General features: G+C 54.1%; 1 protein-coding gene across 1 annotated transcript in view; it reads left to right on the top strand.

Moving 5' to 3' along the window:
- Positions 1-10000, top strand: part of camta2 (calmodulin binding transcription activator 2) — a 152711-nt gene that overhangs the window by 40923 nt on the left and 101788 nt on the right. Inside the window, 4 exon segments of the mRNA XM_065022045.1 lie at positions 37-541; positions 543-2421; positions 3147-3273; positions 9989-10000. The exon segment at positions 9989-10000 is cut by the window's right edge and continues 123 nt beyond it. Of these exon segments, the coding sequence (XP_064878117.1) occupies positions 37-541; positions 543-2421; positions 3147-3273; positions 9989-10000 (2523 nt within the window).

Genomic DNA, 10000 nt, shown 5'->3' with positions numbered 1-10000 from the left:
TCTCCCTCACTCGCTATCTTACCTTCTTCCTTCCAGCGTCTCCTGGAGCTAACATTCCCCACCGCTGTAACAGCACCAAACATCGCATTATCTCCCCCAAACTGCCCGCTACCAGCCCTGCCATGTCAGCCTCACCCCTGGCTGAGGGGGAGACAGGAGGGGGAGACATCCCTGCAGGCGGCGAGAAGAAACCTTCCCCACACACACACCCTCCCCCCTCACACACACACTCCCAGGTAAAGCTTGGAGGGTCTACCAGCCTGGTAGGGAGACATGAGGGAGTCTCTTCCTCCCCCTCTCCCCCCTCCTCCTCCTCCTCCTCCTCATCATCCCCCCCTCAGGCTCACCGCACAGCAACCATCGCCGTTAGCAACGGCACCACCAACAATTTCTATGGTGACCAGCGGGGCCTGACGACGGTTGCCCTACCGCAGAATGCGGTGATCGTCATGACTACGGCGGGGGTCATCGGGACGCAGGGTGGAGGAGAGCGGGAGTCGAGTCTGTCTCTTTCCCGTTCAGGTCAGCTGGTACTCTCCCCGTCCCCCTAAACCAGACACCCCCTCCCCCAACCCCACCTGCTCCACCCACCCCCTCCCCCCCAACCCCGGGGTGGCTACTCTCAGCCTCACCCTCCTGTCTTCACCCGTTATAGGGGGACTACTCCTCACTCCATCCCCCTCTCCATCTCTCCTGCACCCTCTCCCTCCTGCCGCCCCCTCTCCCTCACCCTGCCAACCTGTCTTCGATCCAGACTCCTTTCTGAACAGTCCTAAACAGGGTCAGACCTACGGAGGCACTCTCCCCCTCCTCACCCTCTCCTCCCCCTCCTCCTCCCCACATGCACCCTCCCTCACTCTCTCCCTCTCCCCCGTCCCCTCCCCCTGCTCATCCCCTCCCTCCTCTCTCTCATCCCTCTCTTCTGAGGCAGAGAGGAAGAATGAAGAGAGAGTGGTGCTCCAGACCTCTATCCCTTCTTCCTCCCTCCCTCCAACCCTTTCTCTATCCCTTTCTCCCTCCCACTCCGCCCCTTCTTCCTCCCTCCCTCCAACCCTTTCTCTATCCCTTTCTCCGTCCCACTCCGCCCCTTCTTCCTCCCTCCCTCCAACCCTTTCTCTATCCCTCTCTCCGTCCCACTCTATCCCTTCTTCCTCCCTCCCTCCATCCCATTCTCTATCCCTCTCTCCGTCCCACTCCGCCCCTTCTTCCTCCCTCCCTCCATCCCTTTCTCTATCCCTCTCTCCGTCCCACTCCGCCCCTTCTTCCTCCCTCCCTCCATCCCTTTCTCTATCCCTCTCTCCGTCCCACTCCGCCCCTTCTTCCTCCCTCCCTCCATCCCTTTCTCTATCCCTCTCTCCGTCCCACTCCGCCCCTTCTCTCCTGCCTCTGTGTCTGGAATCAGCGCTGGCCCTGGGCCCTCTGGGGGAGACAGAGGGGGAGAGGGGGGAGGCAGATGGAGAGAGAGAAAGACAGAGGGAGGAGGGGAGAGAAGAGGGGCACCCGCCCACCAAACTGGCTCTCCTCCAGCGAAGCCAATCCCCCAAGCCGTCGTCGTCAGGGCAACACCACAGAAAAGCATCATCATCGCTGCTCCTGATTCGCCACGAAACGCAGCAGACCCCTCCCACTCAGCAGATGGCGCCCAATCTGCAGCCTCACAGGCAGGACGGAGAGCAGCCATTGGTCGTCCTAGAGCCCAAAGAGCTCCAGCAGCACCTCCCCCAACCCATGACCTCTATGCACTTTAACCCCACCCCGACCCCGACCCCACTGACCCTGACCCAGAACCACCACTCTCAACTCCTCCTGCTGCAACACAAACGTCTTCAGAGTCAGGAGAGAGAGATGGAGAAAGAGGTGGAAAGGGAGAGGCAGAGGGAGGTGGAAAGGGAGAGGGGGAGGCAGCTCTTACTCCTGCACCAGAGACTCAGCCAGCCGACTCCCTTAGAGTCCCTGTTTGCTAACATCAACAACGTGGCTAATGCAAACATGGCTCTTTCGACTACTGTTAATATGGACAGTGCCAATGCCGCTATGGGTAATGTTAACATGACCAATATGGCTAATGGGCGGGTTAGAGTAAAGGAGGAGAGGGGGCGGGGCTACGAGGCAGAGGACACACCCATGGACACGGGTCAAAGGTCGGAGGTCACGGATGAGCTAGAGATATCGTTCGACAGCCAGTTCCCTGACCTCATCACAGAGGCCGACGCCCCCAACACACACACACACACCTCGGTCCTCGTCCCGAACCCGGCTCCCACCAGCCTGTTCCCTACGGGGGTACGTTACATGGTTCCTCCCCAGCCCTCCCCCTCCTCGTCCTTCCTCCCCTTCCCCCCTCTTCCCCCTAACAACGGGACTGAGCTACAACGCCTAGCAACCATCACAGACTTCTCCCCCGAGTGGTCCTACCCAGAGGTGAGACAGGGGAGAGGGGGGCCTGTCTGGGTTGATTTAATGACCTTATATTGATTATAGATTTGACTGTATTTATGAGATCACATGTTATGTATGTTGCTGTATGTGTGCAAGGTTTTCAAATAAACCTTCACCTAAACCTGAGCAGAGAAATAGGTTCAAATTAACCTAAACCTGAGCAGAGAAATAGGTTCAAATTAACCTAAACCTGAGCAGAGAAATAGGTTCAAATTAACCTAAACCTGAGCAGAGAAATAGGTTCAAATTAACCTAAACCTGAGCAGAGAAATAGGTTCAAATTAACCTAAACCTGAGCAGAGAAATAGGTTCAAATTAACCTAAACCTGAGCAGAGAAATAGGTTCAAATGAACCTAAACCTGAGCAGAGAAATAGGTTCAAATTAACCTAAACCTGAGCAGAGAAATAGGTTCAAATTAACCTAAACCTGAGCAGAGAAATAGGTTCAAATTAACCTAAACCTGAGCAGAGAAATAGGTTCAAATGAACCTAAACCTGAGCAGAGAAATAGGTTCAAATTCACCTAAACCTGAGCAGAGAAATAGGTTCAAATTAACCTTCATGTAAACCTGAGCAGAGAAATAGGTTCAAATTAACCTTCATGTAAACCTGAGCAGAGAAATAGGTTCAAATTAACCTTCATGTAAACCTGAGCAGAGAAATAGAAAGTGAGACTAATAGGTAGTTTATATTTATGTCTTGTCAGGGTGGTGTGAAGGTGTTGATAACAGGTCCCTGGTTGGAGGCTACTGGACATTACAGCTGCGTGTTTGACCAGAGCACCGTCCCCGCTTCACTTATTCAGCCTGGAGTCCTACGGAGCTACTGCCCTGGTAGGTAAACGCACGGTGTCCACTAGATGGCAGAATGGTTGTTACTGTGTCCTCTAGATGGCAGAATGGTTGTTACTGTGTCCACTAGATGGCAGAATGGTTGTTACTGTGTCCTCTAGATGGCAGAATGGTTGTTACTGTGTCCTCTAGATGGCAGAATGGTTGTTACTGTGTCCTCTAGATGGCAGAATGGTTGTTGCAGAATGGTTGTTACTGTGTCCTCTAGATGGCAGAATGGTTGTTACTGTGTCCACTAGATGGCAGAATGGTTGTTACTGTGTCCTCTAGATGGCAGAATGGTTGTTACTGTGTCCACTAGATGGCAGAATGGTTGTTACTTTGTCCACTAGATGGCAGAATGGTTGTTACTGTGTCCTCTAGATGGCAGAATGGTTGTTACTGTGTCCACTAGATGGCAGAATGGTTGTTACTGTGTCCTCTAGATGGCAGAATGGTTGTTACTGTGTCCTCTAGATGGCAGAATGGTTGTTACTGTGTCCTCTAGATGGCAGAATGGTTGTTACTGTGTCCTCTAGATGGCAGAATGGTTGTTACTGTGTCCTCTAGATGGCAGAATGGTTGTTACTGTGTCCTCTAGATGGCAGAATGGTTGTTACTGTGTCCACTAGATGGCAGAATGGTTGTTACTGTGTCCTCTAGATGGCAGAATGGTTGTTACTGTGTCCACTAGATGGCAGAATGGTTGTTACTGTGTCCTCTAGATGGCAGAATGGTTGTTACTGTGTCCTCTAGATGGCAGAATGGTTGTTACTGTGTCCTCTAGATGGCAGAATGGTTGTTACTGTGTCCTCTAGATGGCAGAATGGTTGTTGCAGAATGGTTGTTACTGTGTCCTCTAGATGGCAGAATGGTTGTTGCAGAATGGTTGTTACTGTGTCCTCTAGATGGCAGAATGGTTGTTACTGTGTCCTCTAGATGGCAGAATGGTTGTTACTGTGTCCTCTAGATGGCTGAATGGTTGTTACTGTGTCCACTAGATGGCAGAATGGTTGTTACTGTGTCCACTAGATGGCAGAATGGTTGTTACTGTGTCCTCTAGTTGGCAGAATGGTTGTTACTGTGTCCTCTAGATGGCAGAATGGTTGTTACTGTGTCCTCTAGATGGCTGAATGGTTGTTACTGTGTCCACTAGATGGCAGAATGGTTGTTACTGTGTCCTCTAGATGGCAGAATGGTTGTTACTGTGTCCACTAGTTGGCAGAATGGTTGTTACTGTGTCCTCTAGTTGGCAGAATGGTTGTTACTGTGTCCTCTAGATGGCAGAATGGTTGTTACTGTGTCCACTAGATGGCAGAATGGTTGTTACTGTGTCCTCTAGATGGCAGAATGGTTGTTACTGTGTCCTCTAGATGGCAGAATGGTTGTTACTGTGTCCTCTAGATGGCAGAATGGTTGTTGCAGAATGGTTGTTACTGTGTCCTCTAGATGGCAGAATGGTTGTTACTGTGTCCACTAGATGGCAGAATGGTTGTTACTGTGTCCTCTAGATGGCAGAATGGTTGTTACTGTGTCCACTAGATGGCAGAATGGTTGTTACTTTGTCCACTAGATGGCAGAATGGTTGTTACTGTGTCCTCTAGATAGATGGCAGAATGGTTGTTACTGTGTCCACTAGATGGCAGAATGGTTGTTACTGTGTCCTCTAGATGGCAGAATGGTTGTTACTGTGTCCTCTAGATGGCAGAATGGTTGTTACTGTGTCCTCTAGATGGCAGAATGGTTGTTACTGTGTCCTCTAGATGGCAGAAGACTGTGTCCTCTAGATGGTTGTTACTGTGTCCTCTAGATGGCAGAATGGTTGTTACTGTGTCCACTAGATGGCAGAATGGTTGTTACTGTGTCCTCTAGATGGCAGAATGGTTGTTACTGTGTCCACTAGATGGCAGAATGGTTGTTACTGTGTCCTCTAGATGGCAGAATGGTTTTTACTGTGTCCTCTAGATGGCAGAATGGTTGTTACTGTGTCCTCTAGATGGCAGAATGGTTGTTACTGTGTCCTCTAGATGGCAGAATGGTTGTTACTGTGTCCTCTAGTTGGCAGAATGGTTGTTACTGTGTCCTCTAGATGGCAGAATGGTTGTTGCAGAATGGTTGTTACTGTGTCCTCTAGATGGCAGAATGGTTGTTACTGTGTCCTCTAGATGGCAGAATGGTTGTTACTGTGTCCTCTAGATGGCTGAATGGTTGTTACTGTGTCCACTAGATGGCAGAATGGTTGTTACTGTGTCCACTAGATGGCAGAATGGTTGTTACTGTGTCCTCTAGTTGGCAGAATGGTTGTTACTGTGTCCTCTAGATGGCAGAATGGTTGTTACTGTGTCCTCTAGATGGCTGAATGGTTGTTACTGTGTCCACTAGATGGCAGAATGGTTGTTACTGTGTCCTCTAGATGGCAGAATGGTTGTTACTGTGTCCACTAGTTGGCAGAATGGTTGTTACTGTGTCCTCTAGTTGGCAGAATGGTTGTTACTGTGTCCTCTAGTTGGCAGAATGGTTGTTACTGTGTCCTCTAGTTGGCAGAATGGTTGTTACTGTGTCCACTAGATGGCAGAATGGTTGTTACTGTGTCCTCTAGTTGGCAGAATGGTTGTTACTGTGTCCTCTAGTTGGCAGAATGGTTGTTACTGTGTCCTCTAGTTGGCAGAATGGTTGTTACTGTGTCCTCTAGATGGCAGAATGGTTGTTACTGTGTCCTCTAGATGGCAGAATGGTTGTTACTGTGTCCTCTAGATGGCAGAATGGTTGTTACTGTGTCCTCTAGATGGCTGAATGGTTGTTACTGTGTCCTCTAGATGGCTGAATGGTTGTTACTGTGTCCTCTAGATGGCTGAATGGTTGTTACTGCGTCCTCTAGATGGCAGAATGGTTGTTACTGTGTCCTCTAGATGGCAGAATGGTTGTTACTGTGTCCTCTAGTTGGCAGAATGGTTGTTACTGTGTCCTCTAGTTGGCAGAATGGTTGTTACTGTGTCCTCTAGTTGGCAGAATGGTTGTTACTGTGTCCACTAGATGGCAGAATGGTTGTTACTGTGTCCTCTAGATGGCAGAATGGTTGTTACTGAGCCTCTAGATGGCAGAATGGTTGTTACTGTGTCCACTAGATGGCAGAATGGTTGTTACTGTGTCCTCTAGATGGCAGAATGGTTGTTACTGTGTCCACTAGTTGGCAGAATGGTTGTTACTGTGTCCTCTAGATGGCAGAATGGTTGTTACTGTGTCCACTAGTTGGCAGAATGGTTGTTACTGTGTCCACTAGTTGGCAGAATGGTTGTTACTGTGTCCACTAGTTGGCAGAATGGTTGTTACTGTGTCCTCTAGATGGCAGAATGGTTGTTACTGTGTCCTCTAGATGGCAGAATGGTTTTAATCCTCAACACCCTGAACTTCTGGACTTTACTGATGTTCACCATCCCCTTCTCTCTCCTCTCTCCCTCATCTCCCCTCCCCCTCCTCTCTCCCTCATCTCCCCTCTCCCCTCATCTCTCCCCCTCTCCCCCTCCTCTCCTCTCCCCCTCCTCTCTCCCTCATCTCCCCCTCCCCTCATCTCTCCCTCTCTCCCTCATCTCCCCCTCTCCCCCTCCTCTCCTCTCCCCTCCTCTCTCCCTCATCTCTCCCTCTCCCCCTCCTCTCTCCCTCATCTCCCCCTCCCCCTCATCTCTCCCTCTCCCTCATCTCCCCCTCTCCCCCTCCTCTCCTCTCCCCCTCCTCTCTCCCTCATCTCTCCCTCTCCCCCTCCTCTCTCCCTCATCTCCCCCTCCCCTCATCTCTCCCTCTCCCCTCATCTCTCCCTCTCCCCCTCCTCTCTCCCTCATCTCCCCCTCCCCTCATCTCTCCCTCTCTCCCTCATCTCCCCCTCTCCCCCTCCTCTCTCCCTCATCTCTCTCTCTCATCTCTCCCCTCTCCCCCTCCTCTCTCCCTCATCTCCCCCTTCCTCTCTCCCTCATCTCCCCTCTCCTCCCTCCTCTCTCCCTCATCTCCCCCTTCCTCTCTCCCTCATCTCCCATCTGCCCCTTCCTCTCTCCCTCATCTCCCCTCTCCCCGTCCTCTCTCCCTCATCTCTCTCTCTCATCTCTCCCCTCTCCCCCTCCTCTCTCCCTCATCTCCCCCTTCCTCTCTCCCTCATCTCCCCTCTCCTCCCTCCTCTCTCCCTCATCTCCCCCTTCCTCTCTCCCTCATCTCCCCTCTCCCCCTCCTCTCTCCCTCATCTCCCCCTTCCTCTCTCCCTCATCTCCCCTCTCCCCCCGTCCTCTCTCCCTCATCTCTCTCTCTCATCTCTCCCCTCTCCCCCTCCTCTCTCCCTCATCTCTCCCTCTCTCCCTCATCTCCCCTCTCTCCCCCTCCTCTCCTCTCCCCCTCCTCTCTCCCTCATCTCTCCCTCTCCCCCTCCTCTCTCCCTCATCTCCCTCTCCCCCTCATCTCTCCCTCTCTCCCTCATCTCTCCCTCTCCCCCTCCTCTCTCCCTCATCCCCCCTCCCCTCATCTCTCCCTCATCTCCCCCTCTCCCCCTCCTCTCTCCCTCATCTCTCTCTCTCATCTCTCCCTCTCCCCCTCCTCTCTCCCTCATCTCCCCCTTCCTCTCTCCCTCATCTCCCCTCTCCTCCCTCCTCTCTCCCTCATCTCCCCCTTCCTCTCTCCCTCATCTCCCCTCTCCCCCTCCTCTCTCCCTCATCTGCCCCTTCCTCTCTCCCTCATCTCCCCTCTCCCCGTCCTCTCTCCCTCATCTCTCTCTCTCATCTCTCCCCTCTCCCCCTCCTCTCTCCCTCATCTCCCCTTCCTCTCTCCCTCATATCTCCTCTCCCCCTCCTCTCTCCCTCATCTCCCCTCCCCTCATCTCTCCCTCTCTCCCTCATCTCTCCCTCTCCCCCTCCTCTCTCCCTCATCTCCCCCTCCCCTCATCTCTCCCTCTCTCCCTCATCTCCCCCTCTCCCCCTCCTCTCTCCCTCATCTCTCTCTCATCTCTCCCCCTCCCCCTCCTCTCTCCCTCATCTCCCCCTTCCTCTCTCCCTCATCTCCCTCTCCTCCTCCTCTCTCCCTCATCTCCCCCTTCCTCTCTCCCTCATCTCCCCTCTCCCCCTCCCTCTCCCTCATCTGCCCCTTCCTCTCTCCCTCATCTCCCCTCTCCCCGTCCTCTCTCCCTCATCTCTCCCTCATCTCTCCCCTCTCCCCCTCTCTCTCCCTCATCTCCCCCTCCCCTCATCTCTCCCTCTCTCCCTCATCTCCCTCTCCCCCTCCTCTCCTCTCCTCCCTCCTCTCTCCCTCATCTCTCCCTCTCCCCCTCCTCTCTCCCTCATCTCCCTCCCCCTCATCTCCCCTCTCTCCCTCATCTCTCCCTCTCCCCCTCCTCTCTCCCTCATCTCCCCCTCCCCTCATCTCTCCCTCTCTCCCTCATCTCCCCCTCTCCCCCTCCTCTCTCCCTCATCTCTCTCTCTCATCTCTCCCCTCTCCCCCTCCTCTCTCCCTCATCTCCCCCTTCCCTCTCCCTCATCTCCCCTCTCCTCCCTCCTCTCTCCCTCATCTCCCCCTTCCTCTCTCCTCATCTCCCCTCTCCCCCTCCTCTCTCCCTCATCTGCCCCTTCCTCTCTCCCTCATCTCCCCTCTCCCCCGTCCTCTCTCCCTCATCTCTCTCTCTCATCTCTCCCCTCTCCCCCTCCTCTCTCCCTCATCTCCCCCTTCCTCTCTCCCTCATCTCCCCGTCCTCTCTCCCTCATCTCCCCTCTCCCCCCTCTCCCTCATCTCTCCTCTCTCCCTCATCTCCCCTTTCCTCTCTCCTCATCTCCCTCTCCCCCTTCCTCTCTCCCTCATATGCCCCTTCCTCTCTCCCTCATCTCCCCCGTCCTCTCTCCCTCATCTCCCCTCTCCCCCTCCTCTCTCCCTCATCTCTCTCTCTCTCCCTTCCTCTCTCCCTCATCTCTCCCTCTCCCCCTCCTCTCTCCATCATCTCTCCCTCTCCCCTCTCTCCTGCTCTCCCTCCCGCTCCCCCTCCTCTCTCCCTCATCTCTCCCTCTCCCTCCCTCTCCCCCTCCTCTCTCTCTCATCTCCCCTCTCCCCCTCCTCTCTCCCTCATCTCCCCTCTCCCCCTTCCTCTGTCCCTCATCTCCCCCTCTCCCCATCCTCTCTCCCTCCCTCTCCCCCTCCCCTCTCCCTCCCTCTCCCCTTCCTCTGTCCCTCATCTCCCCCTCTCCCCACTCCTCTCTCCCTCCCTCTCCCCCTCATCTCTCCCTCATCTCTCCCTCTCCCGCCTCCTCTCTCCTGCTCTCTCCCTCCCTCTCCTGCCCCTCCTTCCTCTCTTTGTCTTCCTCCTCCCCCTCTCTCTGTCTTCCTCCCCTGTCTCTCTGTCTTCCTCCCCCTCCTCTTTCTGTCTTCCTCCCCTCCCTCTGTCTTCCTCCCCTCCCTCTGTCTTCCTCCCATACGTCTCTCTGTCTTCCTCCCTCCTCCCCTCCCTCTCTCTGTCTTCCTCCCCTCCCTCTCTCTGTCTTCCTCCCCTCCCTCTCTCTGTCTTCCTCCCTCCTCCCCTTCCTCTCTCTGTCTTCCTCCCCTCCCTCTCTCTGTCTTCCTCCCTCCTCCCCTCCCTCTCTCTGTCTTCCTCCCTCCTCTCCTCCCTCTCTCTGTCTTCCTCCCCTCCCTCTCTCTGTCTTCCTCCCCTCCCTCTCTCTCTCGCTCCTCCCCTCCCGCTCTGTCTCTCCTTCCCCTTTAGCCCACGAGGCAG

This window comes from Oncorhynchus nerka, linkage group LG8, assembly GCF_034236695.1.
Source record: "Oncorhynchus nerka isolate Pitt River linkage group LG8, Oner_Uvic_2.0, whole genome shotgun sequence".
In the NCBI taxonomy this organism is placed as follows: Eukaryota; Metazoa; Chordata; class Actinopteri; order Salmoniformes; family Salmonidae; genus Oncorhynchus; species Oncorhynchus nerka.
This window is presented reverse-complemented; position numbering and strand designations above follow the sequence as displayed.